This window comes from Falco cherrug, chromosome 3 (genome assembly GCF_023634085.1).
Source record: "Falco cherrug isolate bFalChe1 chromosome 3, bFalChe1.pri, whole genome shotgun sequence".
Classification (NCBI taxonomy): Eukaryota; Metazoa; Chordata; class Aves; order Falconiformes; family Falconidae; genus Falco; species Falco cherrug.
The window spans coordinates 115,777,899-115,792,039 of record NC_073699.1 but is presented as its reverse complement, the minus strand read 5'-3'; the positions used below and the strand labels follow the sequence as shown (position 1 = coordinate 115,792,039).

The window sequence follows — 14,141 nt, the reverse complement described above, 5'->3', positions numbered from 1 at the left end:
AAGCCCCCCCCCTGGCACCCACGCACGCACCCACACCCTGAGCTCATCACCGCCGCCGCACCGGGGGCCACGGGAAAGCTGGTGGCCCCCCCTTTGCCCTGGCCCTCCCGGCTCCCCCTCCCCACCAAGAGGGTATGTGATTGATTTCTCCTTTTTTTTTCTTTTTTTTTTTTTAATTTTTTTGTTTGTTTTTTTTTTTTTAAACTCCTTTTTTTTTTTTTATACAAATTTGGATCTTTGGGTGTGTACTGCCAAAAAAAACCCGCCTCGTTCTTCTTAATAATAATAAAAATAAAACTCAAATCATCGTCATCGTCATTAAAAAAAGGCAACGGAAACCCAAGGAACCCATGCGGAAGTTGCACACCACAAAACCACAGCAGATGTACAGAATGCAATATACAAGACACGATTTATAATAAAACATTATATACAATAAATAGGTTATTGTTACTTTTTTTTTCTTTTCTTTTTTTTTTTTTTTGTCGATCGATCTGTAAATAAATTTTTCTCAGTGCATACTGGTGGGTTTTTGCTCTTCTCTCCTGCATATTTGCCTCTCGGTTGCTTTAGGTCTGTTCTCGGTTGCTTTTTGATTCTCCCTCTGGTGCGTGGCTCTCCTTTTATTTTTTTTTTGTGAATTTTCAACTTTTTTAATTTTTTTTTTTCCTTAAACCTTTTTTTTTTTTTACTTCTTTTCTTCAAAAGTATTTACAATTGCTGGTTTTGTGCAGAAAATGAAAATTAATAAAATAAAAAATAAAAATTAAAGAGTCCCTCTGCTTCTGGCCGGGAGGAGAGAGAACGCGGCGCCGGCGCCACGGCCGAGGCGGGGGCCGGCGGGCGAAGCGGGGGGCGATGGGGCTGGGGTACCCCGCCGGCAGCGGCCCCCTCCTCTCCTCTCTGCTCCGGTGGCTGGGACGGGTGGGGGGCGTGGAGCCGGGGGTGCTGTGGCTGGCGGGCAGGCTGGGGGGTAGAGGCGAGAGAGGGGTGAGTGTCCCCCCGCCACAGCACCTCGTCCTGGCTGGGGGTGTCAGGTGTGAGGCGGGGGCTCGGCACTGCGCCAGGGCACCCACTCGGTGGGGCTGGTGGTAACTGGGTGGCAGGGAGCCCTCCCCACGCCGGCTCCCTGCGGTGGGGGGATGGAGCTGCACCCCGCTGTCTGGGGTCCTACTCACCCCCCATCTGGCACCCACGTACCCAGGGGTCTGGGGTCCTGCCCACCCCAGATCTGGCACCCATCTATCCAGGGGTCTGGCACCCATGTACCCAGTGGTCTGGGGTCCTGTGCACCCCCAGGCTGTTACCCACATACCCAGGGGTCTGGAGCACCCCACCCCACTCAGCTCTGACACGCTCGGGCTCCAGCACCCAGCACCCCACCACCCTGGGGCCCAGCACCCCACACCCCAGGATCCATCATGCAGCATACCCAGGGGCTCAACACCCACCACCCTGGGCTCTGGCACCCCACCACCCTGGGGTCCAGCACCCACCACCCTGGGGCTCAGCACCCACCACCTTGGGCTCTGGCACCCCACCACCCTGGGGTTCAGCACCCACCACCCACCACCCACCACCCTGGGGTCTGGCACCCCACCACCCTGGGGTCCACCACCCACCACCCTGGGTTCTGGCACCCCACCACCCTGGGGTTCAGCACCCACCACCCACCACCCACCACCCTGGGGTCTGGCACCCCACCACCCTGGGGTCCACCACCCACCACCCTGGGGTTCAGCACCCACCACCCACCACCCTGGGGTCTGGCACCCCACCACCCTGGGGTCCAGCACCCACCACCCTGGGGTCTGGCACCCCACCACCCTGGGGTCCACCACCCACCACCCTGGGGTTCAGCACCCACCACCCACCACCCTGGGGTCTGGCACCCCACCACCCTGGGGTCCAGCACCCACCACCCTGGGGTCTGGCACCCCACCACCCTGGGGTCCACCACCCACCACCCTGGGGTTCAGCACCCACCACCCACCACCCTGGGGTCTGGCACCCCACCACCCTGGGGTCCAGCACCCACCACCCTGGGATCTGGCACCCCACCACCTTGGGGTCCAGCACCCACCACCCCAGGCTCCAGCCACCCACAGATGCTGGGGCAGACGGGGTCCCCAGTTTGATGCTTGCCAGTGGGGCAACACCTGGGGCAACTGCTTAGAGCCCAGAAGGGTCCATGGGCACCCAGTGGGTGAACCTCACTGGGTGCATTTGGGTTAGAAACCCCACCGGAAAGCGCAAAGCACCCACTGCACCCCACTGCCCACCAGCATCCCGGCCCCCAGCCCCACCCCACCCCCCCCGGGGAGCAAGCATCAGGTGGGGACGGGGCTCAGATGGCACTTACCGGGCGACAGTGGCGTCTCCGAGCCCTGCTGGCGAAGCTGCCAGAGCCTGGTGGGGGTCAGCGCTCCTAAACACCCATCGGCATCCATCCGGCAAGAAAAGCACCCCCGGCAAGCGAGCGGACGGGGAGGGAAAAGAAAAAAAAAAAAACCCAAAAAACCAACCCCCAACCAGACACCCCGTCCTGGGGCGGCCAAGGGGGCTGCCCTCACCCCCCGGCCAGGCTGCGGGCAGGGGGGACCCCGCCGCTGACCCCCAGGCCCCATGGCCGCCTGCTGCCCTCCCTGCCTGCGCCCCTGCCCTGGGCTCGGTGGGGGCCAGTGCCGTCCGTCCGTCCGTCCGTCCGTCCGATTGTCCTGCTGCGGGGCGGGAGGTGGGGGCACAGTCCGGGAAGCAGAGCCAGGTGGTTGGCAGGTGGAGCGGGTTTGAGTGCGGAGTGGGGAAAAAAACAGGGCTTTTCTTCGTCCATTATTATTTTTTTTCCTTTCGTTTCACTTATTTTTTAACTTTTTTTTCCTTTTTCTCCTTTTTTTTTCTTTTTTTTCCTTTTTTTTTCTTTTTTTTAGAAAACAAACAAACGATTCCAATCCCAGTTAAATACAGAACTTGAAAAGTGTTCCAGAAAAAAGTGCTGGCTAAATTACCTCTGAAAAAAAAAAAAACACAACACGGAGGGGGGGGAACATGATGAGAAAGGGGCCCGGGGGTGCCCCGTCCCCCCTTGCCACCCCCTCCCCCTTGCCCCGAGGGGCTCCCCCACCTACCCTGTAACAAAACCTCGTTGTCCGGTTGGCACGTCAGCAGACACTACAATGAGGTGACCGTAAAAGTGTCCTCGGGGTGTTGTTGCTCTACCATGGGTCCCAAAAACCCGCTCTTCTGGGTGGGGGCCATGACGGGGTGCCCTTGGGGTGCAAAACTGGGGTACCTGTAGTTGTCCTGCAGCTGCAGCATTGAGTCTCTCGGTACGGGGGAGATGTTCAAGTCATTGATCAAGGGACAAGCGTAGGGTCCTCGGTGGTGAGCCCGGGACATCTCCAAGGGCTCCTTCTCGCCCTTGGAGGGGTGGGTGCCGCTTGGGCTGCTCAAGTGGGGGTTGAGACACGAGGGGTCCGTCCTGCCCATGAAGTCTACCAGCATACTGGCCCCCGCTTTGCCGTCGTACGAGGGGCTACGGGTGCTGGCATTGGGGGAATACCAGTACGGGGGGTTTTTGCAGCTGGGGGAGTCGTAGTGCGGTTGAGGCATGGGGAGATCGCGGCAAGCCAGGTGGGGGGCGTGTGGCAGGGCCCCCCCCTGCATGCTGTGTTTGAGCGAGTCGCAGGCAGGCAGCTTACGGATATTGCCTGCCCGTAGGTCCTCCTTGAAGGCCAAGGTTGGGGAGCAGTTGGGCGAGAAGGCTTTCTGCAAGCTGGCCTCGAAGACAGTCTGCTGCCCGGGGGCTGCCAGCTGGTGCGGGAGGGCAGGGAAGTGCTTGCTCTCCAAATCCGGCTGCCCCAAGCCGGGGGAGTCGCTCTGAAAACCCTGGACGAAGGTCCCGTCTGAGGGGGTGGAGGGGTTCATGGAGTAGGGGCCGGCGTAGTCGCAGGGGTCCCGCTCGCCCACCCCGAAGCCCCGGGACTGGGAGGGCAGAGGGGACATGCTGCTGTCCCCGCTGTAGTAGTCCAAGCCCAGGTCTGTGCTCTCCTGGAAGAGGGGGTTGACCGCCTGCGACTTGGTGGGGAACTTGGTCTTGCCCGTCCCCCTCTCCTTCTTGGAGGCACAAGCCCCCCGGGAACCCCGGGGCTGGCGGGGTCCCGTGCTCCTCTTGGAGGGATACACGGAGGAAGAGGAAGAAGAGGAGGAGAAGTTCAGGTGAGAGGTGTCGAACATGTCCACCTTCTTCCGTCGGCCTCGACCGGGCTTGGAGTTGCTCTGGAAGAGGACGCTCTGGTTCCAGTTGTAGCCCGGGGCGGAAGACGCCTCATTCCAGTCCATCATCAGCTTCTCCAGGCTGGAGAGACTGGACTGGCCCTCGCTGGAGGAGGCCTCGCTGTTGGCGCGCCGGTAGCTGGCCGGCTGGTTGAACTGGGTGCTGTCAGAGGAGGATTCAGAGAAGGTCTCCGAGACCGTCTGCTGCTTGGCTTTCTGTGGGGTGTAGTTGGAGATGTCCAGGATGACGTTGGGCTCGTTGAGGTGGCACTCGAAGCCCGGGTTGTACAGCTGGCTGAAGGCCTCCGAGCTCCAGTCCAACCCACCATAGCCTTGCCGGAAAGCCCACGGTGCGGCGCTGGGGAACTGCCGGCAATTTTCGGGCGAGGGCTGGAAGGAGGCCGAACCCTTGGGCACCATGTAGCCGCCGGGCGAGACGGTGCTGGCGCGGCTATCGCAGCGCAAGGGGGTGTGCGCCGCGCTGGAGAACTGCCCGCCTTGCTCGGCGCTGTTGAAGAAGGCGGCTTTGCCCAGTGGCAGGCTGGGGCCGGCCGTCGGCGGCGCGTAGCCGGCGCTGTGGGCGCTGCTGGGGGAGGACGGGAGGCTGCTGCCGCTGCCATAGGCGAAGCTGCAGTCCTTGCTGTTGGGGCAGTCCTGGGCCGACGGGTACTGCTTCCCCGGTGGGAAGACGCTGGCGGGTGCCACGCTCTGCCCGGTGCCGTAGCTGCCGTACGGGGAGTAGCCGGGGGTGCCGCTGGCCGCCGGGTGAGTCGTGGGCGACCGGGAGACAGCCGAGGGCGGCGCCAGCTTGGGGAAAGCCTCGGCCCCCCGGCACTCCGAGGACCCTTGGGCCACCCCGTAGCCAGCAGCGGCGGCGGCACGGCTGGGTGGGAAGGCGGGCCGGCCCTGCATCGCCGCATGGAAGGCGGCCTCGGTGCCGGGGGTTGCCGCCGCCACCTTGCCACCCCGGGCCGGGTAGGCGGCCAGGCCACGCTGGCCCGGCAGGGCGGCCGGAGGGGCCGTGTAGGCGGCCGCCGACTTGCGGGACTCGGAGCGGGAGGCTGAGAGGGCGAAGTCCAGCAGGTCGGAGGAGTCGTCCGAGTCCAGCAAGGAGCGAAAGTAGCCGGTGAAGAGGCTGTGCCTCTCCAGGCCAGCCTCCGTCTGCGAGGACGGCGCGCTCCCGGCGTAGAAGTTGGCCCGGCTGGAGGAGCCCGACTCCAGCCCTGCGGCGTGGAAAGGTCTCGCCTCGGCCCCTTGGTAGCCACCATTGCGGCCGGCCTGGCCACCAGGGTGGCCATGGTGGGGGGCCCAGGGGCTGCCCTTCTCCCCACCAGCCCACTCAGCAGCGCTGTCGCCGAAGCTCTGCCCAGGGTTGGGCTCGGGGAAGAGCGCCCCGTTCTTGCGGGCCCGTCGCTTTCGCTTGGGTTTGCCCACGGGGTCGGGCTCCGGCCGGCCCCGCTTGCGCGGGTGCACGGGGTCAGCGTGGAGGGCGGCAGGGGCTTTCTTCTTCTTCCCGATGCCCTCGAAGAAATCGCTGAAGGAGCAACGGGCGGCGCGGGCGGCGTGCCCCCCCCCGCGCCCGCCGAAGCCCCCTGCCTTGCCACCGCGCCGGCGGAAGCCCTGGACGCGGTGCAAGAAGTGGGAGATGCTCTGGGTGTCGGGGGCTTGGTGGATGGACTCGGGCTCACTGGGGGTCCAGCAGCGGGGGTGGCGAGCAGCGCCCCGAGGACTGGCTCTGCCGGTTGAGGAAGGCCAGCTTGGCCAGCACATCCGAGTAGTCGGCCTTGCTGTCGTTGGTGTCGGCGATGTAGGAGGGCTGGGGCGAGGCCAGCTTCTGCTTCCTCCTCCTCCTCTTCTTCACCTCCGGGGTGGGCTCCTTGGGCTTGGCTTGGCCCAGCAGCAGGTTCTTGGGAGGCCGGCCTCGCTTACGCTTCAGAATGATGGGCATCTCGCCGGGGGGGAAGACCACCACCACGTTGCGCCCGTTGTTCTTCATCTTGAGCAGCGGCGTGGGCTCCATGGAGCTGCTGGCCGCCAGCTCCTTGCCCTCCAGGTTCAGGTTGCTGCTGAGCGATGACACCTTGTAGGTGGTCTTGTTCCTCCTCCCCAGGGACACAGGGATCTTGGCCATCTTCACCACCATCTTCCTCACCCCCCGGCACTTGCTCTTCTTCCCCGTCGCAGGGGGCTTGGGTACCTCGTCGGGGTCCAGGGTGCTGGGGGGCGGTGGTGGGGGGGCCAGCAGCGGTGTGCTGGGCTCCTCGGGCCCAGGAGGCACCTCGGCGGGCAGGGCGAGGGGGGACAAGACGCGGCTCTCGGGGGTGACGTCCGCCCGGCGCCCTCGCCCTGCCCTCCTCCGGCGGCACAGCATCTTTGGCTTGTCTGTCCGGCGCAGGGCATACTTGCGGTGGTCCTCGCCACACCGCCCGGCCCCCCGGCCCCCGCAGGGGCCCCGCTTCACCACGCTGCCCAGGGGACACCCCCCTAGCCGGGGCTGCAGCCCGTGGGGCCGCAGCGGGTCCCCGGCACCCGGCTGCGCCTCCAGCAGCTCCGACACGGGCCCCAGCGTCTGCGGCTCCAGCAGCGAGGGCTCGGCAGGCAGCAGTGGGGGCTCCAGCGCCCCGGGCAGTGGCTCCAGCGTCTGCAGCCCCAGCGGCTCTGCCAACGGCTCCAGTGACTGCAGCTCCAGCGACTCGGACAGGGGCTCCAGCGACTGCAGCTCCAGTGACTCAGAGAGCGGCTCCAGCGACTGCAACCCCAATGGCTCCAGGTTTTGCAGCTCCAGCGACTCCGGCAGCGGCTCCAGGCTCTGCGAATCGAGCAGCTGAGGCTGCGACTCGAGGGACTGGGAATCCAGCAGCCGGGACTGGGAGTCCAGCTCTTGGGCTGGCAGCAACTGGGGCTGCGGCTCCATCGCCTGCGACTCCAGCAGCTGTGTCCCTGGGCACGCCAGGGAGGCCAGTTCGTTAAGGATGTCCGCCTCGGCCAGGTCCGAGTAATCACCGGCATCAGGCTGGGAGCAACCGGCTTCCTCTGCCGGCGCTTTGGAGCTCCCCCCCACACCCCCGCTGTGGCCGGGGGGCTGTGGGGCACTCCCCCCACCGCCATCAGCTTCTCCATCACGGGCCGGGGGCCGTGGGTGCCGCGAAGGCTCGGTTTTGCAGAGCACTCCCCGCTCCTCAGGGCTGCGGATGCTGTTGGCCAGGGAGGGCGAGGAGAAGAAGCTGTACTGGAGGTCACGGTCGGCGGGCAGGAGGCGGCTGTCCTCGTGGCCACCGCCGCCACCACCGCGGAGACTGCCGCAGTCCAAGTGCACCCCGCTGCTCTTGAGGTCCTCGGAGAGGCGGTTGAGGTCCTTCATGATGTCGATGAGCTGCACCACGGGGTGGAGGTTGATGTGCCCGTTGCCGCACTTGCTCCGGAGCAAGGCGAGGATGCTGTCGATGTTGCAGCGGCCCGAGGCCAGCGTCGCGTTGGGGAAGGTTTTAGGCGCCCGATCACAGGCGGCTGCCTCCTCCGCGCTCCCCCCCAGGATCCGGGGCTCGCCGGCACAGCCCAGCAAGTCCTCTGCTGCCTTGGTGCCCCCGTGCAAGCTCTGGCACCGGTCGGCCGGGTCGCCGTGCAGCAGCGAGCCTGCCTGGTGCTCCCGGCTGAGCGTGGGGCACGAGCCCTCAGGGAAGCTCAGCACGCTGCAGGATAAGGCCTTTTCCGCAGGGCAGGCCGGGGGCCGCTGCACCGGGTGTCCCGGTGGGTAGAACTTGGGCTCTCGGACGTAGTCGGGTGAGCCACGCACAACGCTGGTCGTTACCACTGGGCCCGGGGGCTTCACGCGCATCCTGACCTCCTCCTCCCCCGCGTGCCGCTTGGCCGAGCAGTTGCTGACATGGGGGTCAGGGAAGGTGAGACCGGGACCTGCGTGGGGCAGAGAGGGGCACAGTGAGGCTCCAAGGGCACCACCGGCCTGGAGCAGCCGGCAGTGCCTCGCTCCGTCCCCACCGGCCTCAGAGAGAGAGTGCCCACACTCGTCCCCTGGCTGTCGCCCCTGCCCTGTCACCAGCCAGGACCTGGCTGGCACCACAGCAACCTGCCCTCTTGCCCGCCGCAGCGGTGGGGAAATGGGGTCTGGCCCCCTCCCCTACTCAGGGGGGGCTGGACACCCACCCCACAGCAGGACCAGCCCCCGCCTTGCCCCAGCGCGGAGCCACCTCCGGGGGAAGCGGGGTGGCTGGTGCCCGGGGGGTCCGGGCTGCCCCGTCCCCCCCGTGGCGCAGCGCTGGGGGGTCCAGGGGCATCCCGGGGCCGGGGCTGGGACTTACCCTCTGCTTTGCTGCTGCTCCTGCTATTGCACTTGAGCTCTCTGCAAAGGAAGGGGGGCGGAGGGTTAGCCCCGAGCCGGGGGGGGGACCTGGGTGCCCACCGCGCCCACCGCTTCTCGGCAGCGCCGGTCCCTACACGGGCCATACCAGGGGCCGGTCCTCCCGAGCTCCCACAGCCGAGAGGGCAGCGCCCGCCCATCACCCTGGCGTCGGGGCTGCGAGCGGGGCGGGGACGGGGAAAGAGGGGGGGAGGCTGCCTCCGATCTGGGGGACAGAGGGGACAGGTTTACCTCCCCAGCCCCCCCCAGCCCGCCCCCCCCCCAGCCCCCTCCTTTCCTCCTCAACCCCTCCGGTGGGGCGGGGGGCCCGGGGGGGCGAGGCGGGGGCCCTGCGGCCGCGCTGCCGCTAGGTGTCCCCGGTGAGCCGCGCTCCCGCCGCCCCGGCCCGGCCCCAGCCGCCCCGGGCGGGGGGGCTGCCCGCCGAGGGGGCTCAGCATATTCCGCCCCCCGCCCCACCTCCGGTCCCACCCCACGCACAGCTGCTGCCCCCACCCGATGTGACACTGCCCGGTTGCCAGCAGCCCCCCCCCTCCTCCCGAAACCTCCCTCCCTTCCCCCGCCCCCCGCCCCCCCCCCCCCCCCCCCCCCGCCGCAACGCTCCTGCCTCAGTTTCCCCTGGCTGGCAATGGGGTGAGGTCTGTGGGGGGGCGTATGGCACCCATGGGTGGGTAAGGGGTGTCTGGCACTCAGCACGGGGCCCACGCACCCACTGCACAGCCCACCCCGCACACCACGGCGGGAGGGCTGCAGGCACCCCTATGCAGCCCCCTCCCCGCCCCGCCAAGCCAAGAGCTTTGCAAAGCCACCAAGCCCCACCCCACCCCCCTCCAGGGATGCTGTGCAGCCCCCCCACCCCCGCCAAAGCAGGGACAGGCAGAGCAGAGCAGCAAGATTTGCTGCCAAGCCCCCGACCCAGTGCAGCCCCCGCTCCCCGCTCCCCATTCCCAGGGCGGGGGTCCCCCCGGGTACCTGGGCCGCGGGTGCTTGCAGTGCAGGTTCACTCTGAAGCTCCTGCCGTCGCCGTCGCTGCCAGGCTGGCGGGGGCCTGAGCCCTGGGCGCGCGGGAACCACTCGGCTGGCGGGCTGGCACCGTTCTCCAGTGCGACGGGCTGGCAGGCGACCGAGCTCCCATCTGCTCAAGCAAGCACAGAGACCCCCGCGTGTCAGCCCGGCAGCCCCCTCCCCAGGGAGCACCCCCTGTCCCCTGGGTGCCCGCAGGGCTGGGCATGCTGTGTGCCCCCTGTTCACGCCTCCCCCCTTGAAGCCACAGCCCACCTGGGGACCCATGCTGTCCCCTCTGCCCCACAGGATGGGGTCCGTCACAGGATGTATGGGGTGGCATTTTGGGGCAGGACACCTCTTTTCCTGCCACTGTGGCCATGCCTTGAGCTGGCAGCTGCCCACCCAAGGCAGGGCATCTCCCCACCAGGCTGCGGGCACGTGTGTGCGTGCGCACAGGGATGTGCGTGTTGCACACATGTGTGCGTGCACCTTTGCCTGCTCTGGCCCCCCACTCCCCTGTATAATGCCAGCGTGCTGGGGGTCCAGGCACGCGCAGCAGCTCCCCACTCAGCACAGGGGTGCACGGTGGAGCCCCCCCAACCCATCGCAGTCCCCCAGTGCCAGCACGTCCGCCTGTTCCCCCCCCAGAGCCGCGTGTGATCCCTGCCTGTTGGCTCCCTCCCCCAGCACACACCCGCAGACACACACACGCAGCCGCTCGGCGTGATCCAGGCTCTTCCCGGCGTCTGGATTAGCGTGACAACTTATCAACAAGGCAGGGAAAGAGAATTCAAACCTGTCAGTCCATCCGCATCCCCCCCCCCCCCCCCCCCCCCGCCTCTCCCCATCTCCCCCCCAGCCTTTGGGCGCAGCGCTGGCATGGAGGCGATGCGGGCACCTCGCTGGCAAACGCCGTGTTGCCTGCGCGGTGTTGAGTTACACCAAGGGCAATGTGGAGCAGGAAAATATGTGCTAGAAAGACCGGTCTAGTCTCTGATGAAGCTGCTAATGTGCCCGGAGAGCTGTTGGAGGGGAGGCAGGCAGGAAGGAAGCAAACGGGAGGTTTTCCAGAACAGCCGCTGGGAACCGGTCCCCGCCGCACACGCTGCGCATAGCTTGACGGGGAGGACCAGGGTGTCGCGAGGCACAGGCTCCCCCCCTGCTATATCTGTGCCGGGTGTCCCCCCTGCGTGGCCAGGGCGCACGGAGCTGTGGATGCATTGGGAAAACCTGTGGGATGCCCGTGAGGTCCCCAACGGGGTGCATGGCACCCGCCGGAGTGCACCCATGGGTGCCAGAGGTGCTGGGCACGGCCCCCCTGCCCTGCCCTGCCCGTCCAGCCAGCTCTTACCCCACACTGGCCAGTGTCAGGCTCCTGCCCACGGACCCGCTCCCGGCCCCACCAGGGCCACGTGTCCGGTGACAAGGCGGGGGATGCTCCTCACACTGTGCCAGCGCTCCTCCCTCACCCCAGCCGAGCCACCGCCAGCCAGCTGCCCCCCACGGCGGGGACCACCTGCGCCCCCCACCCGGCACCCACTGCAGCCCGCTACGGGGACTGGCGGCACCCACTGTCCCCACATCACCGCCCACCTGCGGCACGGGGCGCAGGATGGGTGCCCGGCTGCGGGCGCTGGGGAGGGGGCTGTGGGGGGGCAGCCGGGCGCGCTGGGATGCTCGCCGCGCCGCCGCGCTCACTTTCACCTCCCTGCTCAGCCCCAGGCAGCGGCCACATGTTTCGCATTAGGCTCTCCGGACTTCGCCATTCCTGGCTTGCTCGCCAGGGGTAGGGCCTTTTTCCTCCTTTTTTTTTTTCCCCCTTCTTTTTTTTTATTTTTTTTTTTAATTTTTTTTTTTCTCCTCACTGGTTACAAAACACCAGCCGAGACCACACAAGCGAAGAGGGATGGAGGGAACGAAATGAGAAGGAGAGATAGATGGGCGCCGCGGGCGGGGGAGAGGCGGCGAGGCCGGGTGCTGCGGCGGGGCCGGGGGGTGTGCGGGGAAGGGGGGGGATGCAGGCGAGATTGCAGTCACCTCCGCTTCCCACCTCCTGACCCCACAGCCCTGCAAAGATAACAGCCCCCGAAGACTGCTGACTCGCCTCGCAGAAATCCAATATCCTCGCCTGGTGAACTAATCGACTACCTGGGCTCGCCACCTTCCCCTGCCCGGGCTTAATCCTGCTGCTGCAAAGCTTTAATTAGTTTAACGGTTTCAGGCTTGACAGAGGTTGGCGGTGAGCAGCACGGCCCCCCCTTCCCTGCACCCGGCCAGGCTCCCAGGGGGCTCCCGCTTGGGTGGCAGGGGTGCCACGGGGAGGGAGAGGTGGCACCATGAGGATGCAGGGGGCTGCAGACCCCCCAGGTCCTCCTGAGGCTGCTGGCACCCGGCCCCAACCCCCAGCTCTGCCAGGGGCGGGGGGGGAGGGAGCACGGAAGGGCTCGCTTGGCACCGGCGTGGCGGCAGCTTGCAGCAGAGGGATGGCCCCGCAAGACACGGACGTGGTTTGGTGCCCAGCTCTGAGGCCACCCAGACGTCAGGGTGGGGCCGGAGATGCCACTGGGAGACAGGCAGGCGGCAGGGACCCAGCTGCCACACAGACGGGGACACGCCGGCCCGCTGCCTCCCACCCCGCTGGGCACTGTGCCGAGCTGCCTGTGGCGGCAGAACTGGGAATGGGGGGTCCTCCCCATCACCCCACCACCTCCTGGGACCCTGGGCACTGCAGGGTGCTGGGAAAGGTCAGGATGGCCCTAAATACCCCCTCGTGGGTGCACTGGGGTCTCTGGACACCCCCATCACGCGTGTCCCGCATACACAGCTGTCCCTTGCGTGTGCACAGACACACATGGGACACGGCAGAGGTGACCCCCCTTGCACACGCACACATGATGTGGCATCAGGGGGGTATCCTGCTCCTGCATCCACCCTTGCACAAGCCTGGGGCCGCTGTGGCGGTGCCTCTCCCTTGCACACTTGCACACATACACATGCACATGGTGGGGGCACGGCGGTGGTTTTCCTCCCTTGCATGCACACATCTGCGGGCGCCACGGAGGTGCAGCTCCCTTGCACGTGTACACACACCTGGGGCACCAGGGAGGTGCCTCCCTTGCATGTCCCCCTGCTGCCGCTGTCCCCGCTGTGCCCTGTCCCCTTGCACGCTCCCACACCCCCCTTGCTCACTCACACGCACTCGCCCCCCCTGCCCCATGAGTCCCCCCCGAGCCTGTCCTGCGCCTGCTGACACCAATGGAAAATCCCCTCCAGTGACAGCTTCCTGGCAGGCGCTTTCCGAGGGTTTCCGTGTTCCCCAGCCAGGCCCCCCCCCACCCCCGGCCACCTCCTCACTGAGCCACGTGGGGGGTCGGGCAGGCAGGAGGAACCCCCCGCCTTCGCCCTTGCCATCCCGACCTCTGCACCCCCTCTGCCCAGTTCAGCATCACAGCCCCCACCCCAAACACACAGGTCCTGCTCCCTCCTCTTCCTCCCTGCAAGACGTCACCCTGCCTGCACCCCACGTACCGGGCATCCCCTGCCATGTCCTGCCCTCCTCCGACACAGGGGCACCCAGCAGCACCAGGGCTGGTTTGGGTTCCCAGCTAGAAACCCCCTGCCCTGGTACCACTGGCAGCTCCCAGGGCACCTACCCACCCCGGGGACCCACCGCCCTGCGATGCCACCAGCGCACGCGTTGGGAGCAGGGCAAGTGCTGGGGGTCTGGAGAGGTAGGTGCAGATGGGTGCTGGGGCACAGGGAGCTCACAGGCAGCCTTGACCCCTCCTTCCACTGTCACCCCCCGCTCCCACCATGGTGTGAACCGGGCTGTCACCATGTCCCCCCCACCGCCCTGCCTTCTCTGCCGTGCTTGTAATTAGGAGACAGAGCAGATGGCGCCTGGGTTTCATCTTAGGTAACGGGTCCAGCCAAGCTGCTTGGCCGCCGACTCCCTTCGTGGGGCCGTTGGTTGTCAGAGCAGAGGTTTTTTGGGTTCCCCCCCCCGCCAGGCTGGGATCTGGTGGGGGAACACCCCCCACAATGCAGTGCCGGGATGTGGTGCCACTGCGGGAGGAGACAGAGGTGCCGGAAAAGGCTTGGCTGGCGCATGGGGAAAACACACCTGGGACATGTGGCTGCAAGGGAGTGCTGGGGCTGGGAGCCACCCTTCCATGGCAACCTGTGGTGCCCCAGCCCCCGAGCAGGCTCAAGCACCCACCCTGGCACCAGGGAGGGGGGACAGGGACCACTAGGCTATAAGCAGGGGGTGCTTGCAGGTCTTGGCATCCCCATAACCACCCAGCGCTGCAGCAAAGCAGGGTGGGAAACTCACTGCCAAAGCAGCGCCGAAATCCCGGCTGGCCCTGGCAGCAGGGACCCTGGGGACACTCCTGGGGACAATGCTGAGTCAGGGACACAGCCCTTCTCTTGGGCCTGGCCTCAGGTGTGCTGCTGCCACTGGGGTCTCCTGCAGCACAGCCCCCAGCCTGGC

General features: G+C 66.3%; 1 protein-coding gene across 1 annotated transcript in view; it reads right to left on the bottom strand.

The window, feature by feature from the left end:
* Positions 1-444: 444 nt before the first annotated feature.
* Positions 445-14,141, bottom strand: part of AHDC1 (AT-hook DNA binding motif containing 1) — a 53,730-nt gene continuing 40,033 nt past the window's right edge. Inside the window, 6 exon segments of the mRNA XM_055705552.1 lie at positions 445-966; positions 2,363-3,007; positions 3,126-5,979; positions 5,981-8,184; positions 8,589-8,629; positions 9,617-9,779. Coding sequence (XP_055561527.1) covers positions 3,169-5,979; positions 5,981-8,184; positions 8,589-8,629; positions 9,617-9,779 — 5,219 coding nt within the window. The 3' untranslated portion in view covers positions 445-966; positions 2,363-3,007; positions 3,126-3,168.